A 17,253-nucleotide genomic window follows, 5' to 3' on the forward strand; every position below is an offset into this window, starting at 1 on the left:
ATCTGGATGTGTTTGTACCTCTAGAAGATTTCCCAGCTACGGAGAAAGCAAGTGGATCTGTGTCTTAGTTAGGGTTTCTATTGCTGTGGTGGAACAACGTAACCAAAAGCAAGTTGGGGAGAAAAGGGTTAATTCAGCTTACAGTTCCAGCTAACAGTCTATCACTGAGGGAAGTGAGGGCAGAAGCTGATGCAGAGGCAATAGAAGAGTGCCACTTACTGACTGACTCCTCATTGCAAACTCAGCTTGCTCTCTTATAGAACCCAGGACCACCAGCCCAGGGATGCTACTAACCACAATGGGCTGGGTCCTCCCCGTCAATCATTAAGAAAATACCATACAGCCAGATCTTATTGAGGCACTTTCTCAATTGAGACTCCCTCCTTTCAGATAACTCTAGCTTATGTCAGGTTGACACAAAACTAGCCCACAGTGTCTGCTAACAATCCAGGGAGAGGATCTGCCTGAGAGGCTGTGGAGATTGGCCCTGCTGACTGAAGCAGGAGGCAGAGGCCTAAGCAGTCCAAAGAGGCTGCATAATGGAGATGTGAAGTATAGTGTCTGGGCCCTGGCACCTAGAGTTTTAGTCATGACCCCTTGAAAAGTAAATGAGAGAGGAAAGAACTTTGGCATCACTCCCAGACCCAACCCTACCCAAGTGTCAGTGTCTGAAGACCCCAAGCATAGGCACAAGGTGAGAGAGAACACAACTCAAGAGATGGCTAGCATCCATTGGGAATCTGTCGCTTGCCCTCCCTAACCTTGTGAGTTCCCCTTTACGAACACCACTAGACAGATAGGTAAGGCGCACAGAGGCTCAAGTTGCTTGGGTAACTGTTCCAAGTCACTCCTATTTAGGGTAGAGAGTCTCTACAACTCAGTGATGCACTTCAGTGTAAAGTCTTCAGTCTACAGGGGCTCTGGAGTCATCTGCCCTTAGGGAATGTTAGAGTCTGCTGATCTTCTAAGGGGTGTGCCATGGATTCCACTGCCTTACATATGGCAAGTTCCCGGTGAGGAAGTGGTGATTCTTCCACCTTTTTTGGTGAAACTATTGCCTGCATCCTCTCCAGAACCTGCCAAAGTGATGGAAAAATTCTCTGGAAGGAGGGCAGTCGGAGATGGCAATGGCCCTCCATGGCAACTCTTCAACTGGAAGAGTAATCCAAACCTTCACAAGGAGAAACAGTGTAAGCTCTATAAGGCAGTGCATTTAGAGTCCCAGCTTCTCCAGAGACAGAGGCAGAGGGATAACCCTCAGGGAAACACAGTAACACCCTATTCAGAGTCAGAGACATATTGATTCATTCCATTTCTGAAATGTTAAAAGGCACTCAAGTGTAGTTTATCAGTATGCTTACTCCAGCCTGGTTCTCCCTAACAGTGACCAGGACAGCCCTTTGGAAGCCCCTCTACCCTCCAGGTTACCATTCCCCCCTCTCAGATCTAGTTATAGTACCCTTTCCAAGCCTACACCGTTCCCATTGACGGAGTTCAGTAGAGCCTCATGCTAACTCCAGATCAACAAGGTGAGAGGTGCAGGCTTGACCACAAGAGACATTTTGTGAAGTATCCTAGGATAAGATTAAAATCTACAGAAAGTGGCTAAGTGGGGCTTTCGCTGCCTTTTTGTGGAGAACTTGACTTGGCCAGCTACCCTGGCCCTACCCAAAGCTGACCTTTTGGCTCAGTCCTTCTCAGAATTAAGGCAAAGCACATGTTCCTGAGGAGTACCCTTTTGTCATTGCCAAGTTGTATGATACCCACTCGTCCTGGGCATCAGTGCTGCAAATTGGCTGTTTGGCATTTTGCTAATGTCGTGCGTTGCTTTAGCAGGTTTTCTGTTAGTCAGTCAGCAACAAACAGGAGTTGACTGTGATGAAATTTTTGACAAATCATTTGATTCAGTTTGCTAGTTTCATTTAGGCCTTCCACATCTATGGTCATTTGTCGGGGTAGGGGTGTCACAGTTTAGACAGGGTCTTGTAATATAGTTCAAGCTAGCCTCAAACTCACAGCAATCCCCTTGCCACAACTTCCAAAGAGCTGGGATAACAGCCATATAACACCATGTCCAGCTCAAGTGTGTGTTCTTAAGTGAGATTTGTTCAGACTTTCCTTTTCTTGAATTATTATTTGGCTGGAGAGACAAGATCATACCAACTGCAAAAACAAGTCTGCTGGTCTTCCTTCCATTTTTTAATTCTTCAGTGTGGACCGATACTTTCAATGGGCTTTGAGTTTTATAAAAGCACTCCTTGGCACAGCTTGGCATTAGCAATAAGGTGGATACCTCCTTTCCTTGCCTGTAGTCTATGTTGTCTATTTATTTATTTATGTATTTATTTATGTATTTACTTATTATGGCACCTTTGTTGTTTCTACAACTGCTCTGCTAGGAGCTAGCCATTTCCCTGAGGAAGTCCAGAAGAGAGTGAGAGAAGCCCCAGGGACAGAGTAGTTATGCTAAGAGAGACACACAGACCTGAGCCTGATACCCAGTGCCCACTGAGAGACATCCCATGGTCCCTGGAACCAGTTCAGCTAATCTTCCTCTTGCAGGCACTATGTTCCGTAAGAAAAAGAAGAAACGTCCTGAGATATCAGCCCCACAGAACTTCCAGCACCGTGTCCACACCTCCTTTGACCCCAAGGAAGGCAAGTTCGTGGGCCTGCCCCCACAATGGCAAAACATCCTGGATACTCTGAGGCGGCCCAAGCCTGTGGTGGATCCTTCTCGAATCACACGGGTGCAGTTGCAGCCCATGAAGGTAAGGGGGACAGACTTATAGCCATGTTCAGTCTCTCCCACTCCACAAGAATCTGTCTGTGGAACACCAGGAAGGGCCACTTGCATATCAGAATCAAGTCTCCTGTCTCAGTTCTCTGTTAATCAGCCTTCCTACCTGGAGAGAATTTTAAGCCGGATGTGGGGGCCCTTGATTATAAGCCCAGCGCCTGAAGGCTGAGGCAGTCGTATTGCTAGGAGTTGGTGGGCTAGTCTTGGCTACAGGGTGAGGCCCTGTCTTGAAAAAATACTCCCCAAACCACCGAAATTAATTAATTTGAATTTTATTTATTAACAATCTTTAAGAATGTCTCATCCTTTAGACCTGTAGCCCCAGAGGAGTTGCAGTTGTCACAGACCAGGGGTCACGTGAGGAGATTTAAGAGTTGGTTGGGAGTTGAGGTCAGGAGACTTGTCATAGTGTAAGACCACTGGAAGATTTACAGCCTGAAGTGCCTCTCCTGAGTTCGCCAGCTCCCTAGGTTCAGCTGGCCACCCACTTTTCATGTTGGACCCTAACCCTGTGGCTAACCCATCTGCCCTGCTGACCAGGGCTTTCTCCCCACATCCTTATAGATGGCACAGCATGGGTCTGACCCGCTGTGAACACAGGAGAATGTCTAAACCCTAAGAAATGGATGATACCTTAGCAGAGATGTGGGAGTGGGATTACTCCCCAGGGGCCCCTGGGAGGCTCTGAGGCACCACCTGCCATTAAGGGGCTGTTTCTCCATACTCTTTTGTCTTCCTCCATAGACGGTGGTACGGGGCAGCTCCGTGCCCACGGAGGGCTACATCTCGGGGCTGCTCAACGACATTCAGAAGTTGTCAGTTATCAGCTCCAATACCCTGCGTGGACGGAGCCCCACCAGCCGGCGGCGGGCACAGTCCCTGGGGCTGCTAGGGGACGATCAGTGGGCTGCTGACCCGGATATGTACCTCCAAAGTCCTCAGTCTGAGCGCACTGATCCCCACGGCCTCTACCTCAGCTGCAATGGGGGCACACCAGCAGGTCACAGGCAGATGCCATGGCCAGAACCACAGAGCCCACAGGCCCTGCCTAATGGGATGGCTGCCAAGGCACAGTCGTTGGGCCCTGCTGAGTTCCAGGGTGCGTCACAGCGCTGCCTGCAGCAGCTGGGTGCCTGCCTGCAGAGTTCCCCACCTGGCACCTCAACCCCTATGGCCACAGGGAGGCGTGGGGTGAAGGTTGCCAAGCATAGCTCCGAAGAGGTCAGGCCACAATCCTGCCTGGTAGGCTCAGCCATTGGCAGGCCAGGTGGAGAAGGTAGCCCTAGCCCTAAGAACCAGGAGAGCAGCCTCAAGCACCGGCTCTTCCGAAGCATGTTCCTGTCCACTCCTGCCACAGGCTCTGCAAGCAGCAGCAAGCCGGTCCCTCTGTCACAGAACAAGGTATATGACCTGGGGCTTTCTCCTGGGGCCACTCTAAAGAGGACAAGGAAGCACACCTAGCAGACATCCATAGGCCAATAAGTATTAGAGATGCCAAGCCTAGTGGGGCCCTCCCCACTCACTGGATAAGGATAGGAATGTGGGAAATCAAAATGGCCGACCAGAGTGGCCTTGGCTAACAGCTATAGCCTGAATTCACCATCTGAATCCATGTCTTCCAAAGACTTAGCATGTGTGAGTCACAAGTTGTAAGCCAAGTCATTTCAGGTAGAGAGAAGAGACCACGGTGGCTCACATTGCTGTTCTCTGAGGCTTGGAAGTCCACAGTGAGAGGCAGACCCTCCTTTAAAAGCATCTTTAACCAAAATCTCAGGCAGAACCTCTAGGCCCAACTAGGGATGTGTGCCCTTACCTGGAGAGGGCAGGGTCTCTCTGCCTCCCTCTTTGGGGCAGTTCTGAAGCCCCTGCTTCCCTGAGAACTGCAGGAGATTCTGGGTATCGCTTGATGCCTACAGTGACCACCTCCTCTTCCTCTTTTTTCCCTTTCTCTCCATAGTTATTTCTTCTGCAATGTGTCATAAGAAGACCAAAGGGTCAAAGAAGAATTAGGCCTCAATTCTCACTTCTATAATAGTGTGTGCTTAATTCTTTAATGTCCCTGGAGGAGTACAACTTTCCAGAGAGTGTGTGTGCTATGAGAATCAATAGAACTGACTTTGTACCAGAACTTGGAGTAGCAGGATAGAGAGGACTTCTTAGCAGGATGGTAGACAAAGAGGGGAGGGAGTCTTGGTGGCATTTCTTGGCAGGCAGATTAGTATGCTTCCCTCATTGCCTGCCTGCCCATCCTAGCTGCAGTGACAGGTTCACCTTTTCCCATTTGGCAGGTGATGACCTACTCAGAGTGACCTAACACTAGGGTCTCCAGTGAATCACAGGAGCGAGCAGGGAAGGTCCTCTCTCAGAGTTGTCATCCCGTCTCAGGCCTTCCAGGCTCCTGGATCTAGTCTACAAAGCTTTGCAATCATGGTGGATAATCACCATCTAGCCCCTGAATGACAGGATGAGCTTGAGGGTTTTAAGCTGAGGCTAAGAAACAGCTGCTGACAGTGCTGGGGCCTTCCCTTGAACAGGGAGGCCATTGAGAACAAGCTGGATCTTTGCTGTGGTGATAGTATGACTGAGGTCTAGCCTGAACTGGGAATGACCTGAGCCTACTAGTGCTCCAGGTCACTTCTAGCTGAGCCACTGAGGAGGCCTTTTGGCTTTATACATTCATGTCCCTCACATATCTGTGAGATTAGGGGTCTCTGGAAGGCTGAGACTTGGGAGACATCTTTATTAAGCTAAGATGTGGCAGGACAAGGCAGCATCACACTAGGGAGATGAGGGTCAGTTGATCCCTGTGTCTGCTTGGGTGAGCTGCAGGGGTCTAAAGGAAAGAGGTGCTAACCCAAGCCTGGCCCTGACATCATTTGTTTGAACTGCCAGTCACCACTGTCCATCCCCATGGATGACACTGGATAAGAACCCTCATGGGCCATTTTGTTCACCAGGGCACTCCCACTGAGGAAGCAGTTGATAGTTGTCATGGGCTCAGAGACAGCATGGTTCCAAACTCAGGGCAGTAGTTTCTTTTGAAGCAGACTTTCCAGATAAATGCTCTCTAGCTGGGGCTCTTAAAGGCATGGCTGAATCTCCCTTTAAGCATCCCCGTGTACCTGCAGACTCCCAGCAAGGCCCTGGTCGTGCTTGGAGTGAGTCCCCGAAGCCTAGGAATGGGATCGCAGAGCTGGCAAGCCTTTGGCAGACCCAAGATTTGGGGCACCTGAGCAAGCCTAAAGTGGTAGCTCCAGGAGATTGCCTTGAGTGAGTTCAGTGCTGTGTGCAAAACCTAGTGAGTGCAGACATCTGCCTCTGGGGTAGACTAGGGAAACCCTAGGCAACCTTCTGTGTAGCCCCTATAAGGTCCCTCTTGATGTGCCTGATCCCTGAAGGGTGGTGAGGGGTGGTCCCCTTTTGCTACAGTGTTGGCAGGAAGGCTCAGATAGGAGAGAGTTTCACCAGCTTTCAGGGATGGGCTGTCTTTCCTCTGCCTCACTCCCAGCTGAGGCTAGCTCCCCACTTCCTTCTCCAAGGGTTCTTTAGCCAAGAGTCTAACCTCCTAGATACACAGCCTCAAGAGAGCGCTGCCACACAGCAGTCATGGCTTCTTCCCTGTCTTGATTCTGGGAGGCAGTCACAGCTACCCAGTGCCCCTTACCCAGGGCTTCCTCCGCTCACACCAGGAGCCTCTGACCCAGCTTCTCTGAGAAATCTGTCTCCCTGAGGTCTGCTTGTCAGTTGCCCAGGAAGAAATACCCGGCTGGAGGACACCCAGGGGACTTTCTGTCTTTGTCTTCCCTGGAGCGGTAGAGTAGGTATAAAGAGATGGTCTTGAGCCTGTCACCTGGGAGCTTGGGGGTTAGGGGATACATCTGCTGCCCTGGTCAGGTTCTGCTTCATTGCTTGCTTCCTCAGTTTAATCTGAAGTCCTGGGTGACCCTGCTAGGGTCCAGGTCACAGCAGCCAACCTCGCCTCAGGAAGCTTGTCTCAAACGTTCCCTCGAACACCCACTGTTATCTCTTGTCTTCACAGCTCAATTCTGCTTTCCGACCACCACAAAAAGATTCCTCTTCAAACCTGGTAGCCAAGGCCCAGTCCTTGCCGTCAGATCAGCCCATGGGGACCTTCAGTCCTCTGACCACCTCGGATACCAGCAGCCCCCAGAAGTCCCTCCGCACAGCCCCAGCCACCGGTCCTCTTCCAGGGCGATCTTCTCCAGCAGGTTCCCCCCGCACCCGGCATGCTCAGATCAGCACCAGCAATCTATACCTGCCCCAGGACCCCACAGTGGCCAAGGGCGCCCTGGGTGGTGAAGACACGGGCATTGTGACACATGAACAGTTCAAGGCTGCGCTCAGGATGGTGGTGGACCAGGGTGACCCTCGGCTGCTGCTGGACAGCTATGTGAAGATTGGGGAGGGCTCCACGGGCATTGTGTGTCTGGCCCGGGAGAAGCACTCAGGTCGCCAGGTAGCAGTCAAGATGATGGACCTCAGAAAGCAGCAACGCAGGGAGCTGCTCTTTAATGAGGTGGGGACCTGGCAGGATGCCAGCAGGGCAGTAAAACTGTTCAATGAGGCTCGGCACGTGGGGCCGACATGGCAGGGGCATGGGGGGATGGGGGGGGTCTAACCACAGGATGCTGTGCCAGGTACTTAGGCCTCTCTCTGCCCTCAGGTGGTGATCATGCGTGACTACCAGCACCTCAACGTGGTGGAGATGTACAAGAGTTACCTGGTAGGAGAGGAGCTGTGGGTGTTGATGGAGTTCCTGCAGGGCGGGGCCCTCACAGACATCATCTCCCAAGTCAGGTGGGCAGTTGAAAGGGCTGGGCTGAGGGGAGACCACCCCACCACTGCTTTGACATGGAGATCAGTTGCCTCTGGCCAATAGGACAAATCATCTTAGACTCCTGCCTATTTGGGGTACCTGAGACTCCATGATCTTAGAAAAATGGGCAAGGAAAAGTATACTCCAGGGTTACAGCCTGCTGAGTATGCTGCCTGTCTGGGAATTGTGGGTCCCTTTGCCGGGGACTGCTCTGTACCCAGCCCAGCCACCCTGACCACATGGATTTCCCATGGTGACTTGTCTTCCCTGTCCAGACTGAATGAGGAGCAGATTGCCACTGTGTGTGAAGCTGTGCTTCAGGCCTTGGCTTACCTGCACGCCCAGGGTGTCATCCACCGGGACATCAAGAGTGATTCCATCCTGCTGACCCTTGATGGCAGGGTAGGTCCTCCCTTTCCATGGCTCAGCTGCGTGCCCCATCCTCTCTGGCACCGCTTCTCTTCCTGGTCTCCACCTACTTCCTTTTCAACTCCAGGTGAAGCTCTCAGACTTTGGGTTCTGTGCTCAGATCAGTAAAGATGTCCCCAAGAGAAAGTCCCTGGTAGGAACTCCATACTGGATGGCTCCTGAAGTGATTTCCAGATCCCTGTACGCTACTGAGGTAACTATTCCCTCCACCTCTAGCCCTCCAGGCTTAGGATCATGTAGCTCCTCTGTCTTGCTCATGTTAAGTATTTCCACCACTAATTACCCCAGTTCTGAGGTCCCCACTTAATCAGTACCTGTCCCCTGACTCCTTTTTGAGACAGGGTCTCTCTATGTCCTGGATTTCCTGGGACTCAGGAAATCCAGTAGATCAGACTGTAGATCAGACTGGCCTTAAACTCACAGAAGTATGCCTGCCCCTGCCTTCTAAATGCTGGGATTAAAGGCCTGCACCACTACACCCTCTCCTTTTTGATGGAATTACTCTCACCTGGACTTCACTATGGAGCAGGCCCTGCCACACACTACTCTCTTCAGCTCAAGGGAACAGTTTCTTATGGCCAGTGTTCTCCATGAGGGGTGGTCTCTATGGTCACTGGTCACTCATACAAAAAGGGGCAGAGCATAGTACATCTGACCAAAGGTCGGGGGAGGCAGTGTCACTAAGACATCTGAAAGGAGACAAGATCATCCAACACACTGCCACCAAGAGCCAGGCCCCAGCAGTAGAGTCAGGGCTATTCTCCTGCAGGTGGATATCTGGTCTCTGGGCATCATGGTGATTGAGATGGTGGACGGAGAACCCCCTTACTTCAGCGACTCCCCAGTGCAAGCCATGAAGAGGCTCCGGGACAGCCCTCCACCCAAGCTAAAGAACTCTTACAAGGTCAGTACTGTGTTAGGTACTCCCCTACCTCATCCCTTCAAGCCCATTTCTCCTGAGACAGGAGGACGGGGATGTGGCACCACGGAATCAGAAGGATATATATATCTGCTTTGGTCTTTTTCCACATAAAACCTGTACTGGATGCAAAGTCACATGTATGGATCAACTCTCGGGTTCACGCCAACAAATTTCCACCTGCAGCTGCAGCAGGAGAGCCACTCCTCAGCAGGCTCTTGACAGGAACCCACCTATACCTATGAGGAGGCCTAGCTGTCTCCCAAGGAGGAATCCAAAGTACAAATCCTTCCATCCTGCTTGTCTGGGGCCCCGTACCAACACAGTGCCATCATACGAATAGGCTTGTCCTCCTGTATGGCACATCCTGACCATAGCTGAGCCACTATTTGTACCTTAGAGCCAGTATATATACTTACTATAATTACTCTCTCCTGCCAAATCCATTCCCCTGCTGCCAGGTTGGCACAGGACAGTTAAATGGTACTGCCACCTAGTGGCCAAAACAAAAAATGTCCCAGAGGATTGAAGCACACTTTTTAACAAGCTCTAAGACAGGTTGGTCCCTGGAGACTGCCCTGCGATGCCCGAGATGAGCAAATCTCAAAGAGCACCCGTTAGTTAACTGCCCCAGGGAGGCAGCCTTCTGTAGCATCTCCAGGCAGCCTGGTAGATCAGGAACTGGATCGCTGATCCCAGTTCCATGCGCCTTTCGCAGAGCTGCAGAGCCTGAATGCCAAAAGCCCCGAGAAGCAGGCAGGGGGAAATGGGCCGTGTACGGAACCCAGCCACCCAGACTTCCAGACATCCTCGTCCCATTCATTGCTTTCATAACAGCTGAACTGGCCTCCTTCTCCTGCCTCATAATCCAACGATCCTGGGAGGAACCAGGATGTAAGAAAGCAGAGAAGATGAGGTGTGAGATAGTGGGGCCCCAGCAGTCAGGCTGCAGAGACGTGACTGTGAGCCCTGGCTTCTCCTTACGGCTCTCTTCCACAGGTCTCTCCAGTGCTGCGGGACTTCCTGGACCGGATGCTGGTACGGGAACCCCAAGAGAGAGCCACGGCGCAGGAACTCCTGGATCACCCCTTTCTGCTGCAGACCGGGCTGCCTGAGTGTCTGGTGCCTCTGATACAGCTCTACCGCAAGCAGACCTCCACCTGCTGAGCCCGCACCCAGGGTGAACCTGCCACCTGTGCCCACAGGCAAAGGACACTGGGCAGCCATTCCATTGGCGGGGCCAACCCGCCTTGTCCTCTCAGTGTTCTCTCCAAAGATTGAATGTGAAGCTCCACCCCTTCCCTCTTGCCCTTTTGCCCGCTGGGCCAGGCCGGACCTGCCCCCCTCAGTCTCACTCCCCAGAGTCCCAGTTGCCTTTGGGATGACAGTGACCCCTTCTGCAGGTTTGGCCCTTTGTTATTTGCACAGGGATGTTTCTAAGAAACATGGAGAGTGGTGCTCTTGGCCATGAGCCAGCAAAGCTGACAGGCTGCTTCAGATTCTTAAAGGCAGTGTCCACAGTGACCCGGGGCCACCAAGAGGGTGCATGCTCCATCTTCACATGGACACTTGCTATTCTCAGCTAAAGCTTCAAACCCTGGAGTCCCATAGGGCCACGGGGAAGGATTCCACTGCCTGAATCCTTCTTCCTCCTTTGGTCTGACTTCTGGAAGCCCCACTTGCACCTGTTTCCTGTCTGTTCCCTGGCACTGCCTCTCTCTAGAAAGCCTGCCTCTACAGAACTGTGAATCGTCTGTGTGAGCCATGGGGGCAGCAAGGGGGAATCTTCTGAGAGAGAGTGGGGTTGGCAGTAAATGTAGTTCCATTTTTCCAGGACGTAGGGAACATATTCTCTCTCTCTCTCTCTCTCTCTCTCTCTCTCTCTCTCTCTCTCTCTCTCTGTGTGTGTGTGTGTGTGTGTGTGTGTGTGTGTGTGTAAAATTCCCCCAATGGCCCAGGTTCTTCCAGTTACCCACAGAGCCCCTCAGAAGAGCTCCCCACCTCTTTTCTACCAAGCTCCACTCTGAAAGAACCTGCTTCTTGGACCTGGCTTTCTGCCTCTCAAGTGTCATGTTATTACCTAACCAGTGTGTGTATGTCAAGTCTAACACATGCTGGGGGCCCTCAAAGTTTCTGAGTTTCTCCCATACTGAGGCAGGAATAGTAAGGGAATAAACTTTGTTTTACCTGTCAGCAACTTCTCAGTAGCCAGATCAGGGACCCCTCCTCTTCAGAACCCTGGGCTGGGACAGAAAGGTGAACCACCTCCTGGGAGGGGGTCCCTCATGCCAAGGGATGGGCACCTCCTTTTGTGAGCCTGCTGCCCCAGTTGCCCTGCGGATACTAACCTGCCTCCTTGCCCTCCCTCCCTTCCCACCTTCCTGGCTGTTGTGAGACAGGGAACGCCAAGGAAGAACTCCAGTGTCTGGACCCTATCCAGATAATATTTTTAGACTCCTCTGTTCCCTGATGACCTGCATTAGGGAAAAAAAAATGCAAGGTCTTTTTTTTAAGGGTCAGAGTTTTAAAACAAAAACAAAAGCATCCTTCCCTAGAAATGTTTGTGACTTGTTTGCACTTGTGCCTGTTTTAAATTAAACTAAATGTTCGAGCCTTTGGGTTTTCATTCTCTGCAGTTGAAGCTGGCCAGGCTTTCTTGGAGCTGGGTGCCCTTGGCATGGGTGCCTTGTGGGCTCCTCCGTGATTACTCGAGTCTATAAAACACCCAGCTTTTTTGGCTTGGACACCTAGAATGAGGGCTAAGGAAGCAGGAGACAGGAAATGGAAGGCCCTAGGGATGGAAGCAAAGGGGAAAGAAGGCTCTCTGGTCAGGGCTGAGCCCCGAGGAGCCACGGGGTGGAGGTGTGTGGGAGGGCTCTGGCAACCTGTGGCCACAGAGGCTGACCTCTTTCTCTTCTTTTTTCTTTTTTTTTCTTTTTTTCTTTCTTTTTTTTTTTTTTCTGAGACAGGGTCTCTCTGTATAGCCCTGGCTGTCCTGGAACTCACTCGGTAGATCAGGCTGGCCTCGAACTCAGAAACCTACCTGTCTCTGCCTCCCAAGTGCTGGGATTTAAGGCATGTGCCACCACTGCCCAGCGAGGCTGACCTCTTTCAACATTGGTTTCTCCCTTCTGGTCTTCAGGCTGCCCATAGCAAGTTCCCTGAAACTTCTACCTGAGAGAAAGCAGCCCCTGTTCATTAGTTAAAACAGAAGGACTCTGAAATTTCAAAAGATCAGGGAAGTGGCCAGAAACTTGGGTTCTAGCCCTGGGGTTGGGGAGTGGGAAAGTTACCTTTTTGCTTTTTCTTTGACAGTGATTTCAGTCTTCCTTTTCTGAGCTCTATACCCAACACAATGCTCATTGGAACCACTTAACTTGGAGCAAGGAGCCAGCCCCAGCCCCAGCCCCAGCCCCAGCCCCAGCCCCAGCCCCAGCAGCAGTTCTCAGAGAAGCAGCCCCTATGACTCTCTAGCTGTAGAATGGCCATGGGCTGATGAAGGCAGGAAGTGCCTCCAAAGTGCATGCTTCCATCTTTTCAAAGGAAGCCAAGAGGCAGCAGTGAACAGGAAGGCAAAGAGAGGCCAGTTCTCCAATGGAATAACACTGGGTTTATTAGCTGCTCCTACCCTTGCTAGTCTTTTTCAGCATATCCTCCAAATGCATGTGCCTATGCCCTTCACACCCTTCCAGGACAACCAGCGCTAAAGCGCCAGTGGCTGGGGCAACTCTTCACAATGATTACAATAAGAAAAGCAGAATATGCAGCAGTCTTTTCTACTGTGGGAGGGGACAAGAGAGGATGGCAGCCTCAGTATACCTAGAACTAACAGGAAGTCCAGATCGAGTGAAGTGTGCTGGAGTTCTGTACGGAGCCTGCCAAGGCTTAGCTAAAGCTAAGGGCAGACAATAAGGCTCACAACTCAGTTCAGATGGGAAAGATCTACAGTGTATCAGAAACAGCACTTTGAAACCACCCATCTTCCAGCAACTCCATGGACCACAGACAGGAGCAGTCGTTTCCCCAACAGAGACTCACCAAGATGACACTCCCACAGGGTACACATCAGTGAAACTGGATGGTTGGCAGCACCTCTGACACAACATGTAAGCCAAATATATTTGTATCTTTACATCATTAAAAATGTCACTAAAAGTAAACATAGTTGGAAACGGAATGTGAGCGAGGAAGGGTCAGAGGAGAAGCTTGGGTGTCCCAGCCCTGACCTCCTCTGACTTTTCAGACACTGTGGTATACTGTTCATCTGCCCCTCAGGGTGAAAAAAAAGGCAGTTTTTATGTGCAGGTGTGGGAGGCAGAGGCTGGGAGTGTCTGTGTGTGTCTGGGTGGTGTGGGGTGGCAGAGAGATCACCCCAGAATGGATAGCAACTGTCACAAGACAACACACATGGTCAGGTCGAGGCTCAGAAGCCATAAGGGTTGGCAGCTCCAGCTGTTCTAAAGATAGCAGGAGATCTTCCAACAATAGCCTTAGCTTGCAAAATAACTTGGGGTCTTGGTAAAGGGATCCTTGGTGGGCTTCTGAGCACTTCTTACCACACCCAGTGCTGACTTTCCTTGTTCACTGTTCCTCACTTCATTGAAGTGAAGTGACTTCAAGTATCCGGATTTAATATTTTTATGAGAGCAACACGCTTCATGGGTAAAAAGCACAGAGGCAGAAGTTACACGTTGATAATCTCCCGATGAAAGCCAAGTCTGAGCTCCCAGGGCGCAGCGAGGAGAGTGCAGAGGTGCCACCAGGGGGCAGCAAGGATCACGGTCCCAATTGTGGGCTGGCGCGCGGCCTTGGACGCTAGTGAGGGAGGACAGGAACTGCGGAACTCTCTGGCCCCTGCAAAAACTGGTTTCCGACTTCCTACCCTGTGACCGCAGACCCAGTTTCTGAGCACCAGCAGTCTCTCTGGGCAGTTCCCTCGGAGTTGTTGGTGAAAAATCTTTCCACTAAGACGATCTTCCACAAAGATCAACGTCTTAAAAGACTTTATCGCAGGCAAGTGAGGGGCTACATGCTCACTCTTCGGGGTTCACAAATAGAAACCCGAGGTACTACCACGGCCAGAAAACTTTCACTGTCTTGAAGCAGGAGGGTTTTTCCCCCCACCCTGCTGGTACAGATCTTCCACCAGGAGCTAGCACTGACACCAGGGTCGTAGAGCATGCAACCTGTCAAACTCTTTTCTTCGCCCCCTCTCGAGGCGGCAGTGTTGGAGGGCAGGGGCGGATCGGGAGAGGACAAAAGACTTCGCCGGGAGGGGGCCTAACTACTTCTCCACAGTTGCCTCTGACTCACTAATCTGCCCAGTTACAAAAGCTGGAAGCTGGGCTGGGCCTGCATCCCACGCGGTGGGGCCCAGGCAGGGGTCCTTGATCTAGCATCCATCATCTGCCCTGCCCTCCATTAACAGCCCAGCAAGAAGCAGGAGGCGTTTAGCAGCCCCCTCCTATGCTCCCTCGGGAGTTTGATGTAATTTAGACCCGGACCTGCGGTTCGTGTGGGCTCTGACTCCCGCGCCCGCCGCCGTTTAACGTTGCAAACACTCCAGTCAATTATCCCCCTCGCGGAGGTGCTATTTAAAGAGACGTTGTCAGGTTCTTAAGCCTCGGATCAGACCTGCTGCTTTCTGCTTCATACACAAAGGCTCAAGACACGAGTTCTTTTGAGGGTTGGGAGAAATACAATTAAGCAAATCCTTCCTAACTGTTCCACCCTACTGGAGTGCCCACGTGAGGAATGGGAGGGCTGGAAGGAAGGAGGAGGTGGGGGTGCTATGTCTTTTCCATTTCAGGCCTCTGGGACTAAGTGGAAATATAAGTAAGACTGGGCCAGGATGAGGGAAGAATTGAACCTCAAAGATGAATTTCAAATGCAGTCATTTGGGGGTCAAGCTGGCCCAGAAGCCAAGTGTTAGTAGGGGCTTGGGGTAGCAGTGACCCTACAATATCAATGAAGTTGAACCCTGGGCCTGAATGAGACAGAGTCAAAGGAAGTTTATTTCCCAGAAGGGAAAGCTGGTAAATACCTAAAGGGGGGGGGGGGTGATCTTAAGTCCCAAATATTCTTGTGGCCTTGAAAGAGGAGTTTCTGCCTCAGAAAACCTTAACCACTGGATTCCTTCATAATCAGCCCTCTTGTCCAAAAAGCTAATGGAACCGCCGCATTTCTCCCTTTTCTCCAACACTTACAGAGAAAGGAGACTTTGGTAGTTCGTCAAACTATTATGGTCAGCATCAGCAGGCACAGCCGTCTGGGCGCTTGTTTTCCAAAGCCAGCGCTACTGTTTCCTGGCTGCTGAGGTGATGGGAAACATTAGAAACAGGCAAGGGATGCTGCAGGACCCGAACCTAGGCAGCTGAACCTCAGCGCTGAGGGTGGGCCTGAACCATCCACCTTTCCGGCTAGAAAGCTGAAGCCTACAGAAACAGCTGTTCACACCTCCTTTTTCCCCAGGACATGGAAGTCAAGTTGGAGGAAGGTGGGAGATTTACGTAGGAAATACCAAAATACCAATGGGCACACAAAAAGATGGGATCTCTTTCTTACATCTGGTGGAGGACTAGAGGAGGTCTCCCTTTAGCAGTGGGGCCGGGAGGGACAGCAAATTGCAGAGAAAAAGAAGGACTTGGAGGAAAGGGAGACATCTCAGTAACTAGAGACAGAGTGGACTTTACAGGTCTCGACCTTCATGCTCCTTACCGCTGAGCCTGTAATACCACAGCCTCTGTGCCCGCCTGCCAAGGCTTTGGCCCAGGCAATGAGAAAGGCAGAGCGTTGTTCTCCAATTCTGGCCCACTCTCGGGCCCGGAAGCCTCCCCGACGAGGCTGGGGATGTCTGGGGCTGTAGAACGTCGGCGCAAACCCAGGCGGCCAGAGCCGGGGCCACCCTCGGGATGAGGACTAAGGCCGACCGGGGCTTGCTTTAAAGCCAGTGGCGCTCCCTCCAGCACCTCCTGTGAACGCCACCGCCCACTCCCCGAAGACTGCGGTGAGTTTGGTCGGGCCATCAGAGCTCCTGCCCTAAGGCGTGCTGTCTCCTCCTCCGTCATGGTACCCAGAGCTAGGCTCATGCTCCTGCCCAACTCTGGCCTCTCGTTGCCTTGTGCCCTGTGACGGCCCGAGCCCTTGCCAGCAGGGGCAAGCTCACCTCCGTGGCCGTGGCCATGGCCGTGACCGTGACCGTGGCCTCCGGCAGCTCGCGCAAACCGTGCCAAAAGAGGGCGCGGTAGACGACGGGGGCTGGGTCGTCGACGCTCTGGGCTGGGCGCCGGGGCAGGGTGGCCAGGGGGACTGTCGGAGTTGGAGCCCCGGGCCGCTGCCGCAGCGGCTGCCCGACCCCAAGGCCCGGTAAGGGCTTGCACACAGGTCCCGTGGCCGCGGGAGGCAGCCAACTGCAGCGCGGTGAGGCCCGCACGGTTGGTGCGGTCAAGGCGTAAGCCCAGGCGGCGGAAAGAGCGCACCAAGAACTCCAGCACCGCCCCGTGACCGCACGCAGCCGCCCACATCACCGGGCTGTTGCCCGCCGAGTCCGTCGCCTCCGGATCGCCGCTGAACTGCACCAGCAGCTGCACGGCGTCTAAGTGGCCTCGCTCGCAGGCCAGGCTCAGTGCAGTGCGGCCGCGCTCGTCCCGCAGGTTCACGGCCGCACCCTGCTCCAGCAGCAGCCGCACGAAGCGCGAGCGCATCGCGGGGTCCGGCAGCCCCACGGCCACCATGAGCGGCGTCCGGCCCTGCTCTGCGCGGCAGTCGATGATACTGCGGTCCAGCGCGTCCAGCACGAAACGGGCCAAGTGCACTTTGCCCGCTTGCATGGCCTCAAGGAAGGTGCGCGTACCCGCTCGGGGGCACAGGTCCTTGGGCTTGAGCATGGCTCCGGCGGCCGGGGCCCCGGAAGTCCGACAGCTCCGCGCGGGGGCGCCCCTGTTCCCTCACCCCACGGGGCTACGGCCCCGGCCCGGACACCGGTACCGCTCTTTCCGCACGGCGCGTAGGTGGCTGCAGCCGAGTGTCCTGCAGTTCTCGCTCAGGTCTCCCTGCTGCTCAGCTGCCTCGCCGCTCCCGGGGTGTCTTACTTTTCCTCCCTGGGCCCCCCCTCCCCGCCTGGATGTGTGGGCTGCTTGTTGCTCCCGACTCCCGCTCAAGCGCGGACTCCTCAACTCTTGGGCCCTCTTCCCCGTATCCGACGCCCCTTGGTCCCTCGTGGCTTGGAGCTGCGCCACTCACCGACACCCCGGGCAGCCCCTGCTCCCC

The 17,253-nt window shown here is 53.1% G+C and overlaps 2 protein-coding genes across 3 annotated transcripts in view; one reads left to right on the plus strand and one right to left on the minus strand.

Moving 5' to 3' along the window:
* Positions 1–11,596, plus strand: part of Pak6 (p21 (RAC1) activated kinase 6) — a 33,911-nt gene extending 22,315 nt beyond the window's left edge. For both annotated transcript variants that reach the window (XM_028767040.1, XM_028767041.1), the window contains 8 exons: positions 2,563–2,771; positions 3,545–4,201; positions 6,840–7,337; positions 7,485–7,618; positions 7,913–8,039; positions 8,134–8,259; positions 8,836–8,970; positions 9,985–11,596. In XM_028767040.1, the coding sequence (XP_028622873.1) occupies positions 2,568–2,771; positions 3,545–4,201; positions 6,840–7,337; positions 7,485–7,618; positions 7,913–8,039; positions 8,134–8,259; positions 8,836–8,970; positions 9,985–10,152 (2,049 nt within the window). In that variant the 5' untranslated portion in view covers positions 2,563–2,567 and the 3' untranslated portion in view covers positions 10,153–11,596. The remainder of the gene's footprint in view (positions 1–2,562; positions 2,772–3,544; positions 4,202–6,839; positions 7,338–7,484; positions 7,619–7,912; positions 8,040–8,133; positions 8,260–8,835; positions 8,971–9,984) is intronic.
* Positions 11,597–15,314: 3,718 nt separating this feature from the next.
* Positions 15,315–16,871, minus strand: Ankrd63 (ankyrin repeat domain 63). The gene has a single exon (XM_028766819.1). It carries the CDS (start codon positions 16,869–16,871, stop codon positions 15,699–15,701), a length of 1,173 nt encoding a protein of 390 aa, XP_028622652.1. The 3' UTR covers positions 15,315–15,698.
* Positions 16,872–17,253: the final 382 nt, after the last annotated feature.

The sequence above is a fragment of the Grammomys surdaster genome, unplaced genomic scaffold (assembly GCF_004785775.1).
Source record: "Grammomys surdaster isolate TR1022 unplaced genomic scaffold, NIH_TR_1.0 170, whole genome shotgun sequence".
Lineage (NCBI taxonomy): Eukaryota > Metazoa > Chordata > Mammalia > Rodentia > Muridae > Grammomys > Grammomys surdaster.